The sequence below is a fragment of the Schistocerca piceifrons genome, chromosome X (assembly GCF_021461385.2).
Source record: "Schistocerca piceifrons isolate TAMUIC-IGC-003096 chromosome X, iqSchPice1.1, whole genome shotgun sequence".
In the NCBI taxonomy this organism is placed as follows: domain Eukaryota; kingdom Metazoa; phylum Arthropoda; class Insecta; order Orthoptera; family Acrididae; genus Schistocerca; species Schistocerca piceifrons.
Genome location: NC_060149.1, coordinates 896,638,864 through 896,665,319, shown reverse-complemented (window position 1 = coordinate 896,665,319; position 26,456 = coordinate 896,638,864). Strand labels below are relative to the sequence as shown.

The 26,456-nt window shown below is 39.6% G+C and overlaps 1 protein-coding gene across 2 annotated transcripts in view; it reads right to left on the bottom strand.

Moving 5' to 3' along the window:
• Nucleotides 1-26,456, bottom strand: part of LOC124722025 (dynamin-binding protein-like) — a 213,651-nt gene that overhangs the window by 57,903 nt on the left and 129,292 nt on the right. For both annotated transcript variants that reach the window (XM_047247207.1, XM_047247208.1), the window contains exons 16-18: nucleotides 18,052-18,204; nucleotides 10,693-10,875; nucleotides 9,441-9,632 (exon numbers count right to left, since the gene is read on the bottom strand). In XM_047247207.1, the coding sequence (XP_047103163.1) occupies nucleotides 9,441-9,632; nucleotides 10,693-10,875; nucleotides 18,052-18,204 (528 nt within the window). The remainder of the gene's footprint in view (nucleotides 1-9,440; nucleotides 9,633-10,692; nucleotides 10,876-18,051; nucleotides 18,205-26,456) is intronic.

Sequence of the window (26,456 nt, the reverse complement as noted above, 5' to 3'; positions counted from 1 at the left end):
TCGTAGTTTATTAGGCAGACAGAATTTAAATGAGATAGCAGCAAACACGAAAGAATACGTGACAAAATGTTTATATGAATATTATTCTTATGGTGAAGAGAATACTGCATGTGATTCACAATTCATAAAAGTTCCTATTAGCAACCATCTCTTCTCACAGGTAGGAAAAAATTCAGAACGTAGAGTTGGCCATATTGACAAATATCCCTAACAGTCTTGCCAGTCGGATTTTCGTAGTACATTGAAACGCTGCAACATTCGAAGATGAATAATACGGAATTTGTATTTACTTCGATGGATAATGTATGAAAATGCAGTGATCGAAACTCGGGGTGGAGGGAAAAAAGCTCGTCTTCCACCCTTTGTTTGTTTAATTTATTTTAAATTTATTTACCGCAGAGGTTTTGGTGCCAGTATTTATCTTTGTGCCTGCAAAGCATGCCTGTGTAGCGCTACATATATTCGACGGCAGAAGTTAGTTGTGGCACCACCTACCAACATTTTTCAGAACTTCCGCTTACTTTGCACTCGATTCTAAGCCGCAGGTGGTTTTTTGCATTACAAAAACCGGAAAAAAAGTGCGGCTTAGATTCGAGTAAATACGGTACGTAAATTCCAATACCATTTCACAGATCTTGTGGAATCAGAACGCAGAGGAAGAAGAGCTATCAGGGTTCAGAGTTAGTAGAACTTGTACTAACAATGTGTTTTATTAGAAAGAAGTAATAGAGGAAGGGTCAAACACCAACCAAGAAATCCATCTTATGTTTGTAGATCTTCATGAGGCATACGATACTGTACGGAGGTTGTGGAAAGTATTGTAGGATTCAAACATCAATTAAACTTTAACAATGACTCTCCAAAATTTGTATAATGGTCCAACATCAAGAATAAAACTTGGTAATAGACTATCTCAAAGGTTTTCTGTCAAAAAGGATTTCCATCAAGACTGGTATATATCACCTACCCTGTTTAAAACATACATAGCAAAAGCTGTAAACCAATGAAAACAGAAATGCAGAGGAATGGGTGTAGACATGGGTTAGGCCTACTCGTATACACTGCAACATGTACACATTTAGGTCCTACTTGCCAAGAAAAAAGATGATCTGGAATGTAAGAGGTGTCATCAAAAAGTAATAGGAATTTTTTAATTTTGCAGGCTTTATACATCCAATTTTCAATTTTTTTATCTTGTTGGTATGCATGTTCCTGATGTATGTTTGCATTTTCAGCTGTTTTGAATGTTTAGTTTATTACTGAGAGTTGAAAAGGTTGTGTGTGTTTCTGAGCACTTGGCAAATTTTTATTTTTAGAAAAGATAGACCAAAGAATTTGCATTAAATTTTGGTTGAAAATGGAATTAAGTGCAGCACCGCATTCAAAATATTGACTGTGGCTTCTGGATAATCTATAATGAGTAAGATATGAGTTTATGAGTGGTATAAACATTTCAAAGAGTGTTGAGAAGATGAAGAAGGTGACAGCCACACTGGAGGTCCTAGCACATCAATTACTGATGATAATGTGGAAGAAGTAAAGAACATGGTTCTGGAAAATCACTGAATTACCATCAGAAAGGTTGCTAATGATGTCGGCATATCATGTGGCTCACGCCAAGCAATTTTTTCAGATGTGTTGGCAGGAACATGTAGCAGCAAAGTTTGTTCCAAAAGTGTTTAATTTCGATCAAAAACGCGATCGTGTAGGCATCACTGAGGAGGTTATAATTGGTGACAAAACGTGGGTATATGGGTATGACATCACAACCAAGGCCCAATAATCCCAATGCAAACTGCCTAAAGAGCCAAGACAAAAAATTGACACGTTCAATCACACATGAAGGTTCTTCTCTGTTTTCTTGATTACAATGTGATAATACACCACACGTTCCTGACTTATTGTCATATACTGTCAATATGGAAACTATCTGGAAGTTATGTCCTGTTTGCCTGAAGCAAATGGAAGAAAACAATCAGAACTCTGGCAAAACAACTCATGGAAACTGCATCACGATAATGCTCCCGATCACAACTCAACGCTTGTTGATGATTGTTTAGGCAAAAAACAAAACTGTGATGTTGACTCAGCCACCATATTCACTGGATATGGCCCCCTACAACAACTTTCCACTCCTGAAGCTGAAGATAACCATGACAGGATGATGTTCTGTCACCAGTGAGGAGATAAAACAGAAGTGTTGAAGGAGCTGAACACGATAATGAAAAATGAGTTCCAGAAGTGCTTCCACGACTGGAAAAAGTGCTGGCACAGGTGTATTATATCTGGGGGGGGGAGGGGGGGGGATTACTATGCAGGGAAAAAAGTTGACGTTGAGGAATAAAGAAACAGTCTTTAAGAAAAACAAAAATTGCCATTACTTTTTTATCACACCTCTTATGGCACTACTACAAGAAGAGTATAAATGGTGAGATTTAGAACTTAACACCCAGAAAACAAAATATCTTACAACAGGAACAGAACTATCAAGCATCCATCATGATATGGAGGAAATTGCAGCTTGCAGTAGTTACACATATCTAGGAATAAAATCATATAAAGATGATCAAGAAATTACAAAACAAGTACCTCAGACTAGAAGATTGACTTCTTTTTTTTAAATGGAATCCCTTGGGGTAGCAAAATAGAAAGGAAACTGAAATACATTATCTATGAAATTAATTAAAGGTTCTTTGTTGTATATGGTGGAGACACGGAGAGTTACAGAGAACAAAAAGAGAAAGTTCGACACCACTGAAACAGATATGTTCTGACAGTCATTGGAATAAGCAGAAGATAGAAAACACGTAATGAAGAGGTTCAATTACAAATGGGTGCAACAACTGATATCAAATGGAAACAGTTAATTTGGCATGATAATGCCCAATGGACAGATGAATCCAGGTTGCCCAAGGAGACTATGCTGTGGATACCTTTGTATGACAGAAAATGTGGAAGACTAAGGAAGATTTGGAAAGAGGGAATTGTAAAAGCAATGAAATCAAGAGATTTAAGAAAAGATCATTGAGACAGCAGAGTGTCAGAGAGATTGGTCATCGGACAATGTTAGAAGGTGTTTTAGAACCGACAATAGGAAAAAAGAAAATCCCACACAGCAACAAAGCTGTGTCAAATGTATGAGTCCTTGTTTTGCATGTTTTGATTCCTGAACATTCTGTATATTGCTAGGAAATGCTGTTGTTAATAAAAGGTTTGATCAAAGCACGCTCATTAATAACAAGGAAAAAGTCATATCAAAGAGCTTATGAAATATTCATGAATACTTGCCACAATAGCTATCTCTTATGCAGTACTTAACAATGCAGATGTACTACTGTTTCTGTACTTTACTCTTCGATCCTTTCCTTTTGAGGTTTACAATGATAGTACTATATATGTTGTGAACATAAGGGGCTACAGGAAATGATCTAGCAGGTTCAATGGCGCATATGAACAACTTGTGAAATTACATACATCATTCTGTAATTGGCAAAGCATCAGTAAAATAGAAGAGAGCATTCTTCAGTGATATACATTTTTTTATCATTGGAGTTATGGTAAGAACTATCCAAAGCAAAAAATTCCTCGCTAACTTCTGAATGAGTTCAGTCTTCAATGCAGTGCTCATTATTTTGCCTTTTTTAAGGTTTCCTTGGTGTTACTGACAGTTGATATTTGGAAATTAGAATTTTTATCTGTCTAGCGTAAGAGGTTTGACATTCTAAATCACTCCGGTTTGTTTGACATAAACTGCAGAAACTTTAATGTTCTTGTCCTCAGCTTCACCCTTTTGATAAGAGAAGTATTTTGTTGTAGCTACAAATACTCAAAGATATTGCAGAGAATACAGAAATTTCAGTCAAAGAATTAAATTCATGTGTGCTTTGTGTCCATGATAGTAGACAGCAGTTGTTAAAAGGATAGTGCAAAATCAACATCAGTGTATACCATTATCTGGAATGTTTCATTCATAGAATTTTTGGTTACCTTCTCATATCAGATTCCTCTGCTGTGCTTAGTGTCATTATGTTCATATTGTATATATTTTTCTATTTATTTAGTCTACCAAAATACACACTCTCAAGTCAGATCATTATGATACCTGTACTATGTTCTGTATATCACAGAATATGCCATATGATGTGCTCTAACAAAGTACGTACATAAGGAGACGGGGTGCCTGTTGCATTCCTTTCCCCGATTCATGGGTAAATGAAGCAAGTTTTCAATTTTGCTAAAGGGGATGAACACTGACATTCAAATCAACTGAGTAATTCACATTTTTTTACACTGTTGAAGTGAAATTGGATAGACCAGACAAACATGTGGTTCCTGAAGGTGGTCCGCAGCCTTTTCACTAGTTGCACGGGCAACAGTATAGATGATTGACGATCTGGCCTTATAACATTAGCCAAGTACTTGCTGTACTGGTTTTGCAAACAGTTGAAGCCAAGGGGAAACTACAGCAATTACTTTTCTCAAGGACATGCAACTCTACTGTATGGTTAAATAATGATGGCATCTTCTTGGGTATAATATTCTCGAGGTAAAATAGAGGCCCATGCAAGGTCTCTGGGTGGTGACTACTCAGGAGGATGTTATCAGGAAAACGAAATTGGCATTCTGTGATCATGCATTGAATGTAAGATCCCTTAATTAGGTGGGTAGATTAGAAAATTTGAAAAGGGAAATGGATCGGTTGAAGTCGGATTTAGTGGGAATGAGTGAAGTTTGATAGCAGGGTGAGCAGAATTTCAGGTCAGGTGAGTACATGGTTATAAATATAAAGTCAAATATAGGTACTGCAGGAGTAGGTCTAATAATGAATACGAAACTAGGAATGCAAGTAAGCTACTATGGGTAACATAGTGAATGCATTACCATAGCCAAGATAGACACAAACGCAACACCCACTGCAATAGTACAAGTTTATATGCCAACTAGCTCTGCAGATGAAGAGATTGAAAGAATGTATGATGAGATAAAAGAAATTATTCAGATAGCTAAGGGAGAGGAAAACTTTACTATGATGGGTGACTGGAATTCATTAGTAGGAAGAGGAAAAGAAGGAAAAAATGGTAGGAGGACATGGACTGGGGGAAATAAATAAAAGAGGAAGCCACTAGGTAGAATTTTGCACAGTGCATAACTTAAATCGTCACTAACACTTTGTTTAAGAATCTTGAAAGAAGGTTGTATATGTGGAAGAAACCTGGAGACAATGAAAGGTTTCAGACTGTTATATAATGGTAATGCAGAGATTCAGGAACAAGATTTTACACTTTAAGACATTTCTAGGACAGGATCATAATTTATTAGTTATGAGGTGCAGATTAAAACTAAAAAAATTGCAAAAGATAAGAAATTATGGAGATGGGACCTGGCTAAGTTGAAAGGACCGGAGCTGGTTGCATGTTTCAATGGGAGCATTAGGCAATGATTCATGGAAACTTGGGGAAGGAATAGAGTTGAAGAAGAATGTTGTAATTCCAATCCCAAAGAAGGCAGGTGCTGATAGGTGTGAATAGTACTGAATTATCAGTTTAATAAATCTTGGTTGGTGAATACTGACAAATTATTTACAGGAGAATGGAAAAACTGGTAGAAGCCAACCTTGGGAAGGATCAGCTTGCATTCTGGAGAAAGATTGGAACACACAAGGCAATACTAGCATTATGCAGGGTTTATACATGGACGAGGAAGAAAAAAAAAATTCGATTTCCCAGTTAAAAATACACTTTCTCCCAGATGTAAATACACTTCTTCTATGTTAAGTAAGAGTATACTTTTCCTCGAAACTGTAAAACTTATCAATCCTTTCTCCCAGATGAAAATACACTTTTTCTGTGTTAAGTAACAGTATATTTTTCCTCTGAACTGTAAAACTTATCAATCATTTCATGGTTGTGGTTTTATACACCGGCGTAGAATTTCCCAGCATTTTAGAAAACGAAACTCAGGGGAAAAAACATTTTTTGGAAAGATGTCTGATGTGCAGCAACATGTACACTGGATATTTTCATATTATGAAAATATAAATTTGAATTCCACCAAACACCGCATGCTACTTTCCGACAGATTGAAATCGAGATTGTGATGCGCTTTAGTAAGCCAGTCGTAGCTCATGTCAAGCAATCTTGCCAGCTCATGACAGCAGATATTCAGATCATAGGACACGTGATGTAGTCAGCCAATAGCAACATCACTGTCATGTAGCACGAACACACACATAGGGAAAGATAATGGTTTAAATTAATATACATAGTGTTGCTTTCACGTATATTATTGGTCTCTAAGATTAATAAGCTGCAAGACAAGCTAAGCTTCCACATATAGTGTTGATTTTTTTGCACGTGTTACACTTTAAGATACATCACACAAATGTGCCAGTAAAATTTTTAACGACGACATAAATGTCTGATCTTCTGGGCTCGAAAATATTCTAAATGGTAGTCCTCAAAGATTTGATTTTTGAATGAGAGTCAAACACTCTGTGATTTAAGTAATTCATCGGACATTCGCGCACAGAGTTCATCTTGTGTAAAAGGAAATTTACTTTGAAAGTAACGCTTTTCAAACAACCATTTGGAACATTTTCCCGCGACCTGTTAGAAATAGATTTGTTTCAGCAGTTGCTAGAGAGCGCCAGAGAACAGGCGTCGCCATGCTTGTGCAGCTACAATCACGCAGGAAGCCCGTACGTTCGTACGTGTAAAACATTAAAAGAACTTACATTATGTCATAAAAGGAACAAGACATCAGAGGATACTCCAAGAGCATGGGAATTTTGTGAAACATACTAAAATGCATAATTCGGCTTAAAGTGCACATTCTATGTCCAGATTAAGATGTAAATTTTCTTGGAGTACCAGTACTGTATTATCTCCATGTTTCGTTCTTTATTCTGGAATAATGCTAGACAGATGATAACGTGAACTTGAAATACATCGGACAGTCGACACTAGCCAATAGTGTGGAATTAAACACTTTTTTCAAATAAATTGACTGCCTCAGCATAAAAGATTAATAAAAGTCAAATTTCTTTAAAAAACTGACAAAAATAACTTCATTGTTCTGCAAGGTGATTAATGCTTGAGTGTCAGAAAGATGGAAACAAAATAAAATCTGAAACTAACATATTTTGATGATGATGATGAGGTCCCATACTGCGAGGAGAGTAGAGGACGATGCGGGAGACCCTTCCGTAATTATGTGAATGTATTTTAATTCACTTGGTAGCTCCTAGCTACAGAAATCAGTTTTGTTTTCATTTGACGTGAGAGCAACAAATAAAGAGGAAACAGCAAAATCACTTAATGTAAACATGGGTCGTGTGGAGACTACCACCTCCCCACTACAACTCAGAATGCTCTGCGCTTCTGGTCTGGATCTACGATATTTCCGAACTGCAGCAATATTAGATAGTGGCACTCCCCCTCCCTTGAGCGTTTGAGGTAGGATGCCAAAAATTAAAAAAAAAAAAATGACGTTTCAAAAATATATTCATTTTGTAGTGCACATCTTTCTTAAGAGTCTGATACATAAAACATATATGTTCGAGGCAATGAAAGACATGTTATTTGGTCTTAAGTGTGCCAAAGTGCAGTGCCACACCTCTTCACACACCATTCTTCCACCGCACGTCTCTGTATTTCGCTCTGTGGAGCTCAAACGTGTAATTGTAATGGGTGCCATCAAACTATATTCAGGCCAGTGGAAATTAAAATCCCCTGTGGTGCCTCTCCTGCTCCCAATCGGGTAGTTTGACATCCTGTCCCTCTTTAAAAAAATCTCGCAACTAATACTGGATGGGATTATTTGTATCCGGCAGAACAAGAAGTCTTCAGAAAATTTACGGTATTTACTGCCTATTAGCTAATAACTTGCTGTTTTGTGTGACATAAAATTAAACAAGGGATACATAAAAAGAGTAAAGACAAGAGACAAGCAAGACAGTACTTGTTTCTTCAATCCGTAAGTCCTATCTTTTTTTTCCTCTCTAATCTTGCCACAAGCTTTATATGGCATACTTTCCTTTCTGGGAAAGAATCTATTACCTCATCAAAGTTCATCAACGTTTTGCTACATGAAAAAACGAAATGTCGTTGTCTAATACTAGAAAAGCTGTTAATACAAACAGTACCCAAGACTGGTGTGGTTTCTTGATCTGATTACGTGTATTTTGTCACTGTCTGCAAGATAAAACAAAATAGGCCTGCCTAATATTGCAGCAATTGTTACACACACCAAATAAACGAGACTGTTTTGGCACAAATGGTCATTTTTATAACACGGCAGAATATATTTCACGAAGTACCAATATCAAATGCCTAATAGGCCTACTAAAGGCAAAAAGTTTTATGTTAGGAAATAGTTTCACGTTTCATTCATACTCTGTAGCTTCTGAAGCATGAGATCAAAAAGTAGTAATACAAAATTTTTATACAAATTTGGAATCATCATATTCTTCCGTAATTTGTGAGAGTCCGCATTTCTTCTCCTTTCTCGTTCTAAGAAACAATCTTGTCATCACTAATTCGGTAACTATTCCTGCCAGTGTAAAAACTTATTCTCTGGTTAACTTAACTAACCCTGCCACAATCCCGCATTTATTCACTGGTTAGGCGTTATTACCTGTTCGTACAACACGTTTTCTGCACTACTCCCAGAATAGAACTTTAGTGGCTGCTAGCTGGGGGCTGTGTAACTGGCCCTTAGTAGTGTAGCGGTCTGGCCAAAATTTTTCTGTCAAAATTTCATTTTCTTGGATACACGGAGAAGACAATACGTACTCTTTGTTGCCTGTTATTCCCGTTAGTCGTTGATTTCCACTCTGGTAGTCTAAATCTGTGGAATTCGCTAGTAATTATAGCAATGCTGATCATTTGCAAACCCAGTCAACCACATAAACAACGATTGGCATTCAACCGTTCAGCTTTATTCCGCTCAGCTCATATAGACCCGTCCCCTTTTGACTGGAGGTCTGCAGGAAAGTTTATTTCTAGATGCGACGGGGATTCCCCTGGCAGAGACATCACATACACTATGCACGTATTCAAAAATCAACTTAGAATTTGTTAAAGAGTGTTCAAAAACCAACAGGGATGCATTCAAAATGATACGAGTGATCGATAGACCAACGTATGCTGGATGCTAGGTGATTTGTAAAAAAAGGTCTTTTCCTCAATAATACGAATGAATTTACATCATTACACTCTACAAACATTCAACAAAATCATTGCCTATGAAAAGTTACACTCCAGAGACAATGCTCAAACTATCCATCAACAGACAGCAATTTTGAGGACAAAAAGCCATTCAATTAGTGTAGATGTGTTCTACTCAAGATCTCTCACGCAATAAGTCAGACCTTGTGTAACAGTATAATGAGCAGCAAGCTTGTCAAAATACATCACTTTGTATTTCACTGCAGTCCATACCTGATCAGATGCTTCCACATGGGACACTCTTGGTGATGGTGTAGGAGATGATTTTGCAGGCTTTTTCACAGTTACATCCAGTCTTGTATTCTTCATGAGACATGTTAAACGTGCCAGTTGATTTAGGACAAGGCTATGTTTAACAGCAAAGTTTTCCAAAGCATCAGCTTGAGCAGACTGCATTAGAGGAAGCTGTAAAACAAGATTTTACATTGCTGTAAAGTCTTGAGAGATATTCTTTTATAATCTTTTCTGAAGATAATTCAGAAGTAAGTCAGAAGACTACAGCAGACTTCTGCCATTCCTCAATGAACAGTAATGCAATCCCAGATACCACTCAATAATTGCTGGTGGATGGAATCAAAAACTAACTATAACTTACTGTATGACTTTTCCTTCTGATACTTAACCAAAGTCTGTATAGCAAATGGGATAGGTCACAAAAATTAATAAGCTACTCTCATATTATGATACAAGTATGACTAAAGAATTGAAAATATGTTGCCACAATATATTTATCCAGAGTTAAGCAGTGTACACTAGTTGTGGAAGTCACAACAGCAAAAAGGATAGATGTGACTGAAATGTATTTCATAAAAACTAGAGACACCACCATACACAAACAATTTGGATTATAGACCTATATATGATATGTGATTGAGAAATCAGTAGACTGTTCAGTACATCCAACATCAATTTTGTGAACTTTTTTGGTGCTTCCATCTGCACTATTTTAGGACATATTACATGTTGATTATCTTCCAGGGAATTAATATGTTCAGTTTCATCAGGATTCTTACTTAGTGCGAGATTTGTAATGTTCACAGGCTTATGTGTAATGTCATTTTTCAGCAGCATGAATCACTTATTGCTAATAGAGCTTTCTACAATTTTTACAAATTTGGGACATTCTTTCTGAATGCCGTAACTTCAGATGCATGTAAATAAAAGAAATGTGCAAGGACAAGGGTAAACATTTTACATAGTATAATCACAGGCAATAAGCCGATACTTAGGTTAAAATTGTGCATGAAGATTATAGACATCAACCGTGGAATTTTGTACAGCCACTTTAGTTAAAATTATCTACAAAGAGAAGACTTAAATAAATGGAATCACAAATAGACAAGAATTATTCTTACAGTTAATATTCTCGCAGTGATCTTATTACAGACAGAGAACCATGAAAATCACACACTATCTGCTCACAACCCATTTCACTTACAATGCAAATATACAGAGATTTACTTACGTCCATCAAAGAAAGGTACTGTTTTGTAATCTTTCCTGAAAACAACTTTCTTGCTGTTACAAATGCTGTTAAGCATTCCAGAAAGAGATCTAAAGCAGTCCTAATTAAGGTTGGGAGTTCATCAAGTAGATGTGAGTTTAATGCTTCATAATTGTTTTTTGCTGCCAACAGTTCTTCTTGCACCTGAAACCCAAGAACGGCTTCACAAAATTTGTTACAAAGTATCACAAGTCTTGAAAATTTCTGAATGACACAATTAATATTGTTTTCCTCCCATGAGAAAGAATCCAATTACAAAACACAAACCAAAGAGTTGAGCTTTACATTCCATCAATAGTATAGCACTAGGGATGGGACACAAGTTTGGATTGGAACAAGTATGCAGCTGCGGCCTTGTCAAAGGAAACACATGGCATTTGCTTTCTGTGCAAATGACACATGCTTTTAGAATCTCGCCAAAAAATTATTTCATTGCTAAGCAAGGTACAGGTAATGATACTTTAGAAACTTAAAATACCAAATAGTAGCAAAAACAAAACAAATTACAATTCATGCCAGTCTCCAGTTAGACACCTGTCCAGGTAAGAAACAGATAGGGGAATCCTCATCATGTGTGGTGGGTAGTGAGGAAATAAAATATTTTGGATAAATCAAAACTGACAATTGCAGATCACATCTGTATTTCATTTCAGTGACTGAGTTTAATAGGGTCTGTACCATCTCTTAGTGGTTTGTGAATAAGAAATTCGGGGGTTATGAAACTTGGCTCTAACCTTTGAAGTTATACCAGTGTCTTCTCAGTAATCTTTACACTTGAAACAAATGCCACAGTGTCTCTTCGAGAAGGTAGTAGTACCCTATGTAGTAAACTACAAGGTGAAACTGTTGTCACAACAAGTAACACACATGGGTCTTTGCATTCTGCGAAGCCTAAACATACACTCAGTGACAAGTGGGAGCAGCTCATACACCAAACCTTAAAATCCAAACTCAAATGAAAGTACTGACTTGAAACAAAGTATAAAATGATAAAAATTGGCAAACCCAATCTAAGAGAAACACTTCATTCACAGCAAATTAAAATGATTGTATTACAAGGAACCAATTTCACAGATGAAAAACTGAACTCAGAATATAAAGGCAAACCAGAAAGTGTAGAAAAGTTTTGGAAACCAGAGGAAGAGGACGTGAGGATCCTGTATTTCCTCCCACGTTGGTACATTTGTCATTCTTTGTGACTTCTGGTCGTAACCTTATCGATCTACTTCGATGCAGAGTGCCACTCAAATTATGACTTGTACAAACTTTTCAGCTCCTTTTATGATTATGTATATGGATTTTACATTTCATTAGCCAAATGTTTTTACAATTTCCATACATCAATTGACACAAGCCTGTTTCTTAGCTTCAGGGAAACCATCAGGAACAGATCTCTTTAGTTAAATATTCATGCGTTCTTCGATATGCTCAAGGTTGCCTCTGCCTCGCGGTCAGTCACATGCCCAACCTCTTCAGTCTCAGTGTGCAGAGAATAATGGTGTCTTTTTTGGAACAACAATTGATCTTGGTTGATGTTCATGAAATTGATCTTGGTTGATGTTCATGAAATTGATCCCCGACAGATGCACAACCACAATGAAATTCTGTAAAACAATTGCAAACAGCCTTTTGTAAAAGTGGTAGATGACCAAAAGCTGAACAAAGTGCTCGAGGTATGATTGTCGAGTTGGGCCACTATGAAAATCAAAAAAACCATCCAATGAAAACTTGCATGAAATTTCCATATTTTCGTGACACTGTTTGCTTAAATGCTCACTGTAAGCAAACTACATGGCCAGTTCCTGAGCTGACATTATTTTAGCAACAACGAACAACAAATGAAAAGCAACAGTAATGTTGTCACATCTCATCAGCACCATCTCGTACTTCTTGGTAAAACTTAAAAGGCTACCCTCATACATCGAGGATAACTATGAACAGCATTTATATGCATGGAGATCATTTGTCTCACCTCAGCTACGCTCGAAAATGTATGAAAAATTTAGCTTTGTTAATGAACCCTCCTGCAATGGCTTTTGACAAAATGTTTTTGTTTTTCAGTTTGAATTACCACAAGTGAAACTGTGACATCACTGTGACACAAGAATTTAAAATTTTTCCAGATACTTAGGAATCCAGGAGAGTCATTTTGAGCCCAATCACTGACCTGGATAGGTGAAGTCATATGCACATTTTCAAATGTGTACATCCTATATATCAATTGTCCTACCCACAGTCTTTCGTGTGTGACGTAGGTGTCTGTACATCTCCTGACAGAAGGCCGATTGCACCAAACTCAATTAAAAGTTAACTGTGGTAAAATCAGAACTTAACTCCATTCTGCATAAAATTCTGGTGCACCGACACTGATCAACGTTAAATGAGTACGTTGACTGTAGCTCAAGCCCAGTTTTTGCAGGATGACTACAGTTTTATAAGCATACAGTATTAAGATGGCGATGCATTTTGATGGCCTGAGACAGGCTCAAGGCATCATATTTCATACCCTATACATGAAATGAGACCAGGAGTGTGCCTTCACATATGACCATATTGCCTGTTTTGCTCTGTCAAGGAGACTAAATGACAATCTGATTTTTGTAATTTTTTATATTTATTGTAAATGAAGTTCAAAACTCAAATATACCTCTTCCAAATCAGTTCGATGCAACTCTCAAAAATTCTTGAGAAAATCAATTTCTAAGTTTTCTGGTCACATTTAATGTACTAACATAGGCAGTGCGGCCATGTGAGCATGCTCGCTAGCTCACTGTGTGTGTGTGTGTGTGTGTGTGTGTGTGTGTGTGTGTGTGTGTGTGTGTGTCGGGGGGGGGGGGGGGGTTGGGTTCAGTTTCTGGTGGGTTCAAATTTTTAATCAAAGGCACATGTTCAATGAGCTTTCATGAAGCAGAAAATACAATAAGATGGAAAAAAATTTAATTTGTAATTTTTTAATTAGACGATCTTCATTAACAATCATTCATTCATAAAAAGATCAGTAACTACAAATTTTTGTTTGCAATGAAAACTGAATTTTTGCATGCAGTATACTGTAAAAAATAAGACAACATGCATTTTTCATAAAAATGACAATTGAATGTGTTAATTAGCATATATTTAATGAATTTTATGTTGAAGTTATGTAGGTACTTAAACTGAACAGAAAAAAAAAATGAAAAAAAAAAAATACTGACCAGAAAGAAACACTGTACATTTCTTCTTTTATACTGCAGCCGTCAGTTCTTTTATTTTCAAGAACTGATGCATTCACACAGACTAATTCAAGATATCCATCTCATACTTCAGAAAATTTGGTGGTGTTATTTTGTCTTCCATTTCACCAAATGTATATGTACAGACTAGTAGCGAGGTATAAAAACACTTCTGCTTGTTGACGAGAGTGAGAGCATATGACAATGACATCACTCACCATGACTATGTAGAAAACTTCTTGGCATCTATAGGCCACCTTCCATGGCAATACACAGAGTTAACCGCACTCCAATGCACTATTGGCTGACAATAGTTTTCTGACCAGAGAATGACATTCGTGTACAGCAGACACGTTTTACATATTTAACAAAGAAATTTGCCAAACAGCCATGCAGATTAAGAAGTCATTTTATTTTATTTTATCTACCAGTTTTGGCAATTCAATACACCATCTTCAGGCCCCGTATGCAGCTCTAAAAAATTATCAATATTGGCATACGGGGGGCATCTGTTTCCGGAAATGGAATCTCCACCTGACGATGGCCTAATCTGGTTGACACCAGTTATTACAGTTGAATAAAAATGATATATAAACCATTTTGTTCACCAAATAAAGTTGGAAAATCCAGAGAAAAAGATTTTGCTCAAATACCCCACAATAACAGATATTATTACAGAAGGAACATGTGACAGTAGGAATTTGGTCACCTTTAAGATACACTCCTGGAAATTGAAATAAGAACACCGTGAATTCATTGTCCCAGGAAGGGGAAACTTTATTGACACATTCCTGGGGTCAGATACATCACATGATCACACTGACAGAACCACAGGCACATAGACACAGGCAACAGAGCATGCACAATGTCGGCACTAGTACAGTGTATATCCACCTTTCGCAGCAATGCAGGCTGCTATTCTCCCATGGAGACGATCGTAGAGATGCTGGATGTAGTCCTGTGGAACGGCTTGCCATGCCATTTCCACCTGGCGCCTCAGATGGACCAGCGTTCGTGCTGGACGTGCAGACCGCGTGAGACGACGCTTCATCCAGTCCCAAACATGCTCCATGGGGGACAGATCCGGAGATCTTGCTGGCCAGGGTAGTTGACTTACACCTTCTAGAGCACGTTGGGTGGCACGGGATACATGCGGACGTGCATTGTCCTGTTGGAACAGCAAGTTCCCTTGCCGGTCTAGGAATGATAGAACGATGGGTTCGATGACGGTTTGGATGTACCGTGCACTATTCAGTGTCCCCTCGACGATCACCAGTGGTGTACGGCCAGTGTAGGAGATCGCTCCCCACACCATGATGCCGGGTGTTGGCCCTGTGTGCCTCGGTCGTATGCAGTCCTGATTGTGGTGCTCACCTGCACGGCGCCAAACACGCATACGACCATCATTGGCACCAAGGCAGAAGCGACTCTCATCGCTGAAGACGACATGTCTCCATTCGTCCCTCCATTCACGCCTGTTGCGACACCACTGGAGGTGGGCTGCACGATGTTGGGGCGTGAGCGGAAGACGGCCTAACGGTGTGCGGGACCGTAGCCCAGCTTCATGGAGACGGTTGCGAATGGTCCTCGCCGATACCCCAGGAGCAACAGTGTCCCTAATTTGCTGGGAAGTGGCAGTGCGGTCCCCTACGGCACTGCGTAGGATCCTACGGTCTTGGCGTGCATCCGTGCGTCGCTGCGGTCCGGTCCCAGGTCGACGGGCACGTGCACCTTCCGCTGACCACTGGCGACAACATCGATGTACTGTGGAGACCTCACGCCCCACGTGTTGAGCAATTCGGCGGTACGTCCACCCGGCCTCCCGCATGCCCACTATACGCCCTCGCTCAAAGTCCGTCAATTGCACATACGGTTCACGTCCACGCTGTCGCGGCATGCTACCAGTGTTAAAGACTGCGATGGAGCTCCGTATGCCACGGCAAACTGGCTGACACTGACGGCGGCGGTGCACAAATGCTGCGCAGCTAGCGCCATTCGACGGCCAACACCGCGGTTCCTGGTGTGTCCGCTGTGCCATGCGTGTGATCATTGCTTGTACAGCCCTCTCGCAGTGTCCGGAGCAAGTATGGTGGGTCTGACACACCGGTGTCAATGTGTTCTTTTTTCCGTTTCCAGGAGTGTAGCAATGCTGCTTTGAGGCCATCACATAACATTATTCATGGTTCTCATAACCTGGGCTGTCAGTATGGACATTTCTGTTGCCATAAGTTGTTGATCGGGAGAGAAAATATAGCTATATGAACGACACAACTACAGGATCAATGGTAATGTCTTCCAGCAGACTTAACCCTTTTGAATGCTGACACAACAGCAGGTTTTACTCAAATTGACTCTTGCTTTTTAAATCAACAAATACAGGAGATAGTCATAAATAAATGAATCATGATACATTTACTAAGTGGTCCATAGGCTCTTTAATACCAAATATGGGAAAACTGTCAATAATTGTTTTCGATAATACTCTCATTCTGTTATTGTTGAGAAGGTGCCTACTCTGGCATAGCAAAAGGAGGTGATGACTGATTGCATTCAGCTTTACATCATTAAAATAAGTGGTAATCTTAACAAGGTACAGCTTACAGCACTAATCTCTCTACATGACCCACAGTTCCACAGATACAAAATCATGGCAGAATGAAGATTTCCAAAAATTAAGTGGGGAAACTTATCATTTAATTAATAATGACAGTGACAGTGGCATTTCAAGCATCTGAGATAGTGATGAGGGTCATGTCAGAGGAATTTTTCACTGTCACTGCAGAAATGATACAATAGTGATGTCAGCTGAATATTTCAAGTGTGATGTTTACAATGGTAAGTAGCTGACCAGCGTATTTATAATTTAACAAGTTTTGACATTTTAATAGGAACGCTATTGTCAGCAACCGAGACCAAATGACGTCCACCTCAGAAATCTTGATCTTACCCAACAAAAGAAATAGCCCTCACTGTGTGCAGTATTATTGCTTCAATACTGAGGTAGTTTAATTACATATCATGTCTTCTTCCTCCCAGTACTGCCAGGCTTATTTAAGATAAGTTTTCTCACACTGATTAACATGCATAATTTTAATTTTCCTTTGTTATGATAGAAATGTGCAGGCTGATCAGAAAATATAATAATAGGTTAATTATAAACCTAGCAATCTATACCTCATATTGAAACCAAATCGGTAATAGCTTAGCTGTTGACATGGAAGCAGAGCATTAGATGTCTCATTTAAGTTAAATCATCGTGTGGTACACACCTCTAACAGAGTTCCAGCTTTGAACAGATTAAAATTGGATTAATTCTTAAGATTTACTCTGTGTGACATGTTCACCTTAATTCAGTAAGTTTCCCACATGTCAAAAATTTAGTGATGCCATTAGGAAATGCGGTTTCACATGCTTTCTGTATATAGTCATTTTTTTATTCTAAATAAAATTAAAATCTAAACACACTACAGCTCTTCCAGAACACAATTATGCCAGTTCAATCTTTGCACACTGAATAGTGGAGTTTGAGAGAGTTAAACAAAATGTAAGACTTTGTCTGTGTCCCATGTGGTATGTGATAACTCTGCTCCTCGCCTCCATGTGCTCTTGTTGAAGTGTCAATCCTAAAGCTATTTTGGACAGAGTACAATGTTTATTTGGAATGTAATAGAGTCATCATGTCAACTGAATGCCAGGAAAGGAGAAGTAATTTTGAGCTTAGTAACATCAGCACATGGCCTGATGTAGAAATCAGGCATATATTTGACCGAACTCAGCATGAGACCTGTACTGTCATCACTTACATTCAGAAATAATACAGATAAGAGAGGGGGGAGGGGGGGAGGGGGGGAGAGAGAGAGAGAGAGAGAGAGAGAGAGAGAGAGAGAGAGAGAGAGAGAGAGAGGGGGGGGGGGGGCGGGGGGAGAAAAACAAGTCTCAGATAAGAAATCACAATCTTAAGACATCTTAAGAGAAATGTATAGTTACAAAACACATCTACTTTGAGATGGCCATTAAAATGAAATAAAGTATCTTCAAGACCTTTGTTTGAGAATTTAATTTTAAATTTCTTCATAAATACAACTCCATATTTCTGTTTTATACTTACTAATCGTGAGTCTTTATATTTTTCAGCCTTTGCTGAACATGCTGCATAGTCAAGAAACTTATCATTGCACTTCTGTATCAATATTGATGGTCCTTCAAATAATTCCAAGAGTGAACTGAGGGGCATAAATATTTGTCTTTGTATAATACTTTCCTGGAAATAAACGAAACAAAAACTTTATAATAATATACACCTATAACTACTGTCTTCTCATATTGTCAACTCAGATAGAGTTTGTTACTAGCTAATACAAAAAGCTCTTAAACAATTACCTTTCAATACAAACAGAAATTATTTGTGCTGATTAAAATATGCCTTTTTCAGATAGCTGTTCTTACCACATATTATGACAACTGAAACGTGTGATGGTGTTTATATCAAGAATAACTTCAGATACATAAAGTACCCTTTGGCCATGTGATGGACATATGAAAGTATGTTATGAATCAATTATTTATAACCATTTAAATGACAATGATAAAGGTATTGGATAATTAATACAATTAATATGAGCACTCTCTACACCTACATTCACTCTAGATCTACATGATTTCTCGGCAACTTACATTTAGATGTTAGTCCTACTTCTCAACCATTCCACTCTTGAATAGCCTGTGGGAAAAATGAACACCTAAATCTTTCCTTACGAACACTGATTTTTCTTATTTTATCACAATGGTCATTTCTCTCTATGAGATTTGAATCAACGAAATATTTCAACATCTGTAAGAGGAAGATGGTGATTGACATTTATTGAAAAGATCTCATCACAATCAGAAAGCCTTTGTTTTAATGATTGCCACACCAAACTGATCATTATAATCACGACGCTCTCTCTCTCTTATTTTGTAGTAATACAAAATGAGCTGCCCTTCTTTGAACATTTCATTGTGCTCTGTCAATACTATTTGGTAAGGATCCCATACTGTAAAATAATATTCCAGAAGAGGACAGACAAGTGTAGTGTAGACAGTCTCTTTAGTAGATTTGATGCACCTTCTAAGTGTTCTGCCAATAAAATACTGTTTTTGGTTTGCTGTCCTCAGGACATTTTATATGTGATGGTTACAATTTAAGTTGTTTGTAATTCTAAATATATAGTTTAATCGACAACTTTAAATTTGTGTGCTTTATTATGTAATCAAAATGTAATGGATTTTTTTTAGTACTTATATGGAGGACCACACACTTTTTATTGTACAGGGTCAACTGCCACTTTTTGCACCAAGCATCATTTTGTAAACAAGAGCATTGCCTTCACACAATCTAAGGGGCATCATGAGATCATCCTCTAATCATTTATTTACATCACGAACAGCAGAGAGCCTATAATGCTTCCATGAGGACCCAGGTAAACTTTTGGTTTCAGTAGATTACTTCTCATTAGTTACTATGAACTGTACCTTTCTGATAGAATATAAAGAATCAAGTCACACAGCTGAGACAATACTCCATGGGTCTGCAATCTGATTAGAAGCACAAAGAATTTTCTCTCTGCAGGAGAGTATACACTGACTTTAAACTTCTTGGAAGATTAAAAATGAGGGCCAAACCAGGACTCAAAACTGGGTCCACTGCCTTTTGTGAGCAAGTGCTAAAATGACCGAGCTAGCCAAGCACGACTCAAAATTTGTCTTCATAGATCTACTTCCACCAGTACATCATCTTTTATCTTCAAAGCTCCCCACAAGTTTTCCGCATATCTTACAGATCTAGCAATCCTGAAAGAAAGGATAATAGCCATATCCCCACAGTGTCCTTTCCCTCAGGAGTGCTACTCCCACAAGCTACGCATGAGAATTTCCATGAAATCTGGATGGCAGAAGATGAAGTACTGGTGCAAGTAAAGTTAAAAGGGTGGGGTCTTGAGTTGTGCTTGTATAGCTGAGTCATTAGAGCACTTTCCCATGAAGAGCAAAGGTCCCAGGTTCAAGTCCTGGTCCAGCACACAGTTTTAATTGGCCAGGAAGCTTCTAAATAGAAGTCGCTTGTGAGGAATGGTGTCAAAAGCCAATTGAAAATCTAACTTGAGGTCCCCTGCTGATACCACTCATTATTTTGAATAAAGAGACAGCTGTATATCATAAGAACAATATTTTCCAAATCCATGGTGGTTGTGTGTCAACAGATTGTTTTCTTTTGGGTATTTCACTATGTTGGGGCACAGTACATGATCCAAAATTCTACTCATTTTTGGTGAAAGTGTAGCTTAAAGTCCAACTTAAAGATATCACTGTAGGTGTTCGAAATGGTCACCATTAACATCAACACACAAACAATGCCACCGAACTCCAGCACGAACTACTGACTGCAATGTGTTCAGTTGGCTATTTTCAGATGAATGTACGATGGAGTCTCGAAGTTCATCCAATGTGCATGGCTTTTGTCGATAAATGACATCCTTTAGTGTTCCCCACAGGTAAAAGTCCAGAGGAGTTAGGTCTGGGGAACATGGTGGATACTCCACAGCACCTCTACGGCACCTTCCTGGTAGATTTTCGTCGAGATACGCCCTAACACGATTTTGTTAGTGGGCTGGGGCACCATATTTTTGAAAGTAAACTTTTCCGTCTCCATACAAGTCTCAGATAGCAGGTAAAATGGGTGTCTGAAGCTTCTGAAGGTACACCCAACCGGTAACTGTGCTATCCAAGAAGAATGGCCAATCAAGCCCCGGTAAGATAACCCACACCACACATTTACTCCTGGCAAATTCACGGCTTTGTCTATATGGACGTTCAGATTTTTGGTGGCCCAGTAGATGCAATTATGGTGATTTACTGTACCACTGAGTTTGAACTGTGCCTCATCAGACCACTCAATCATCTCTGCAAACTCTTCATCGTTGTGCACCATGTTAGTAAACCATTCGCAGTACTCCATTCTACGGTCTGGATCGTCCTCGTTCATTGCGTGTAGCAATCGTGGGATGTAGCACTTCCTTTTCGCTGTCTTCAAAATTCGCTGAACACTTGAGCGAATCACTCCAGTTTCACGGGCACACTGTCTCACAGACTTCTGTTGTGAGCGAGTGAATTGTTGTAACACACACGACGGGAGTTAGCTGGACTTGTTGCTGTTACAGGTCGCCCAGATCATTGTTCGTGTACATCTTTAACAGAGTCTTCAGCTTCAAATTTGTCTTGAATGCAACAAATTGTTAAACATGTCGGTGGGTCTGTTTGATACTCATTTTGCCATTGCTGTTGAACATCATTACTGTTTTCATACTTAAAATACGATTTCAAAACTGACTTCCTTTCATCGAATGTAAGCCTTGCGCCAGCCATGTTTACTCGAGTAACTAGGTGCAACTAAGAACAAAACACTGACTATCTGGCAACTGTCATCCGACAAAACAAAACAACGCAATACAATGCTTGTGTGGTGATTACCGGAACTACAACTATTACAGTACCAAAGATGAGACAACTCCGTCAATTAGTTTGCCAGTTATGGACTTTTAAACAGTGGATACATTTTTTTTTTTGACCCCTCTGTATTAAAACCAATATAATATGGGTCTACAACTTGGCAAATCAGTTTTACTTCCTTTCTTTCACACTGATGTGACACGTGCAACTTTTGAGTCTTTAGGTATTGATCTTCCTTTGGTTGTATATGATTGATGAAAATGGAATTATTTTCCAAAGGAACATGATTGACATACAATCTGGACCAGAAGACTTGCCTTTATTAAGTGGCATAAGTTGCTTCACTACACTTAGGGTACCTAAGGTATCTACCTCCAGGTTACTCTTCTTGATTCAAATTATGAAACATTTACTGCATCTTCTTTGGTGAAAGAATTACAGAAAATCATGTTTTGTAATTCTGTGTTTAGTGACTTGGCTTTTAGTAACACTAAGAGGTTTATAATTGAAACAGTAACCAGCCAGAAGTACAGTTTAATAAGGTTTATTTGAATAAACCATGACTAATTTCGGACTTCCTACAAATTCATCTGCACATGGTTGTTACATATTTCGTTGTTTTCTTGCTGGGACTTGTTTGTATTCATTATGGGTTTCCTGCGCTAGGATAGACAAAGTTTTTTGTTCACTGTCTAGTAAAGTTTAGAAGTGATTTAGTTTTTATGACCTCTACCAAAGCATTTATGAAAATGTTTGAAAGTCATTAAAACCTGCAATGTGATGAACGTGCTGTATGATTCTTTGTGACAAAATCACCCTCTGTTTATGTTGTGAATTTTAAAATCAACATACTTGTGGACGTGCACTATGCGACTGCTGTTCAATTCACTGAAACCATACTCACAGCCAGTTGCTGTTTCCATTATAAACCTTATAGTACTACAGCCACAGTTCTCAAAATGTCAATTTTCAACAAAATAGTGTTTACTAGCACTGTTGTCCCTGATATGCAGTGAAGGTACTGATTGCATCTAGACACTAGTTTATTTTACATAGCATCAAAACCTCTTTAGCTTTTCTGTCACATTTTAAAAAAGAGTTTTTACTGTGGAAACTATTAAGAGTACCTTGCATTGAAGTTCAAACCAAGTTTTCAGCTTCTGTAAACAGCCCAAATTTTTCGTTTTTTAAAATCTGGTAGACTTTTTGCACTGCTGCTGCAACGTTGTCCTAACCTGTTGTGAGTACCATCTGTTTCATCTCATATTAATGTACTTGGTATAAACCTCTGAACTGCTGTTAACATTGTTTCTTTTGATCTGAGCCACCTTTTTTTCGATGCTTATATAGTTGGTATGAAAAGAGTGGAGATTGTTTCTTACAGGTGTGAAGTGAATTTTTATCTGCCTTTTTAAATAGATACATTTTAGCATTTATTTTAAATAGATGCAGATACTAGGTATTCAATCTTGCTATAGCAAATTCGAAGTCACTACTTATTGTAGCCATCATGAGACACACTATTTGTTCAGAATTATTTGTTGCTAAAACTTCATGTGCTTCTGAACTAACTGATCAAAACAATTTTCACAGAAAGCACTTACTACAATTTTGGACAAAGTTTTATGCCTACCACAAAATCTGAACATTTATTTTCATTATCATTTCGAGGATAGATTGACATCATAATCAACTATGAGTTGGGTACCTATTCATTAGGAGACTCCAGTTGCCCTTGACCCTTTCAGCAACTATCTCATCTAAGTTAAAGGGAGAAGGGGGAGAATGGTGGGAGGAGGGGAAGGGAAAGGGGGAGGAAGAGGGGTGGGGGTGGCAGAGAGGAGGGGGGGGGGAGAGGGGGAGAGAGAGAGAGAGAGAGAGAGAGAGAGAGAGAGAGAGAGAGAGAGAGAGAGAGAACCAGTTATTAATGTACTTCTAATAGTAGCTAACAACAACATATACTTCAATTTCACTGAATGACAAACCACTTCTAACAGCAACAAACATACGACCACCAACTAAATTTCATCTATCACTTCTAAACGCCATTAGATCTTGTTAAGAACTTCAGTTGAAGTTATCTTCAGCTTTAGCCAGATTTCAGCCATACTTATTGGCACATGTCTTGCAGGGCAGCCTACATGTCAGGGGTTGGAAAATTGTTTCTGCTGCTGACATGTAGGCTGCCCTGCAAAATAGGTTGATCTGGCAGGCCAATAGTGTTCCCACACAACATTCCTGTCATGCATGGCAACCTATATGCCAGGGGCTGGAAAACAGGTTTTTGTCTGTATCTTCTGTCCTATTGTAGTTAGGAGATTACAAATCCCACAGCACTGATACTTGTGAGGCCTGCTTTCTTTTTACCAAAGCTGGTTGAAATCGATCCAGGGGTTAGGGAGCAGGTCCTGGACAATATAGGCATACACTCTGCTTTATATATACCTCCTCCTCTCCCATCTCTGTATCCACCTCTTCCTCCCCCCATCTCTCAGTCCACCGCATCCTTCCACCTCTATCTGTCCATCTCCTTCTCCCCACTCTGTCTATCCACTCCTCCTCCCCATCTTTAGGTCCTCCTCCTCCTTCCTCTCTCTTGGAACATATTGTCCTACCTCTCCTCCAGTTCATATCCTAAACCACTCTCTCTGTCCATCACCTCCTCCCTCTCTCCCTTTTCCATCTGCCCCCTACCTCTCTACATCCCTGCCCCCTGCATCACTCCTTACTCCTTCTTCTCCCTGTCCATCTCCTCCTCCACATATTCTCTCTCTCTCTCTCTCTCTCTCTCTCTCTCTCTCTCTCTCTGTCAGTCTCCTCCTGCCTCAATCTCTATCTCCTGTTGGCCCCCTCCCCTATCAATCTACTCCTGCCTCTTCTTCCTACATCTCTCCTCCCCAACCCACCCTTCTTATCTCTTCATTCCCCTCTCAGCTTTTTGCCTCTGTTGTGTAGGCTCTCCTGCATAGCAAGTCGGGAAGGCAGGTTGATATGACAATACAGTATGCCTATCTCACATGGTAGCCTGCAAGTCAGAGGTTGGAAAAACATTTCTTGTCCCTGACATGCAGGATGGCTTGCAAAGTAGGGCAGTAATGCAACCAATTCTACCCCCATACAATCTGCCTGTTGCGCAAGGCAGCCTATATGGCAGGGGCCAGAAGAAATACATTTTTGACCACATCTCTGTTCATATTGGAGCTAAAAGATTGATAATTGAGAGGCCTGCTGTTTCTGTGCCAAATTTTGTTGAAATCAATCAGGAGCTTTTGGAGGAGATCCTGGACATACACTCCTGGAAATGGAAAAAAGAACACATTGACACCGGTGTGTCAGACCCACCATACTTGCTCCGGACACTGCGAGAGGGCTGTACAAGCAATGATCACACGCACGGCACAGCGGACACACCAGGAACCGCGGTGTTGGCCGTCGAATGGCGCTAGCTGCGCAGCATTTGTGCATCGCCGCCGTCAGTGTCAGCCAGTTTGCCGTGACATACGGAGCTCCGTCGCAGTCTTTAACACTGGTAGCATGCCGCGACAGCGTGGACGTGAACCGTATGTGCAGTTGACGGACTTTGAGCGAGGGCGTATAGTGGGCATGCGGGAGGCCGGGTGGACGTACCGCCAAATTGCTCAACACGTGGGGCGTGAGGTCTCCACAGTACATCGATGTTGTCGCCAGTGGTCGGCGGAAGGTGCACGTGCCCGTCGACCTGGGACCGGACCGCAGCGACACACGGATGCACGCCAAGACCGTAGGATCCTACGCAGTGCCGTAGGGGACCGCACCGCCACTTCCCAGCAAATTAGGGACACTGTTGCTCCTGGGGTATCGGCGAGGACCATTCGCAACCGTCTCCATGAAGCTGGGCTACGATCCCGCACACCATTAGGCCGTCTTCCGCTCACGCCCCAACATCGTGCAGGCCGCCTCCAGTGGTGTCGCGACAGGCGTGAATGGAGGGACGAATGGAGACGTGTCGTCTTCAGCGATGAGAGTCGCTTCTGCCTTGGTGCCAATGATGGTCGTATGCATGTTTGGCGGCGTGCAGGTGAGCGCCACAATCAGGACTGCATACGACCGAGGCACACAGGGCCAACACCCGGCATCATGGTGTGGGGAGCGATCTCCTACACTGGCCGTACACCACTGGTGATCGTCGAGGGGACACTGAATAGTGCACGGTACATCCAAACCGTCATCGAACCCATCGTTCTACCATTCCTAGACCGGCAAGGGAACTTGCTGTTCCAACAGGACAATGCACGTCCGCATGTATCCCGTGCCACCCAACGTGCTCTAGAAGGTGTAAGTCAACTACCCTGGCCAGCAAGATCTCCGGATCTGTCCCCCATTGAGCATGTTTGGGACTGGATGAAGCGTCGTTTCACGCGGTCTGCACGTCCAGCACGAACGCAGGTCCAAATGAGGCGCCAGGTGAAAATGGCATGGCAAGCCGTTCCACAGGACTACATCCAGCATCTCTACGATCGTCTCCATGGGAGAATAGCAGCCTGCATTGCTGCGAAAGGTGGATATACACTGTACTAGTGCCGACATTGTGCATGCTCTGTTGCCTGTGTCTATGTGCCTGTGGTTCTGTCAGTGTAATCATGTGATGTATCTGACCCCAGGAATGTGTCAATAAAGTTTCCCCTTCCTGGGACAATGAATTCACGGTGTTCTTATTTCAATTTCCAGGAGTGTACATACATTCACTCTGATTTATATATATGATGGTCATAAACAGTCTGGAAAGATTGTACGAGTGTTTAGTATAAACTTGATATGTTGTGGCATTTCCGAGTTAATCAGCATTGAGGTTAACCAATCAGGTCATTGCATGCACAAATTTAAGCAGCCCACCAGATATAATTGGTGTCAGTTGTTCTTACAGCACAGATGAAAGCACATGAGACTGCCCAGCCTTTGGCTTGGCTTCAATCATCACAACCATCCCAAATCCAATTTTTGTACTGCTTTCTTGTTCAGTTTTAGGTTGTTTGTGGGCTGGGTTCTCTTCTG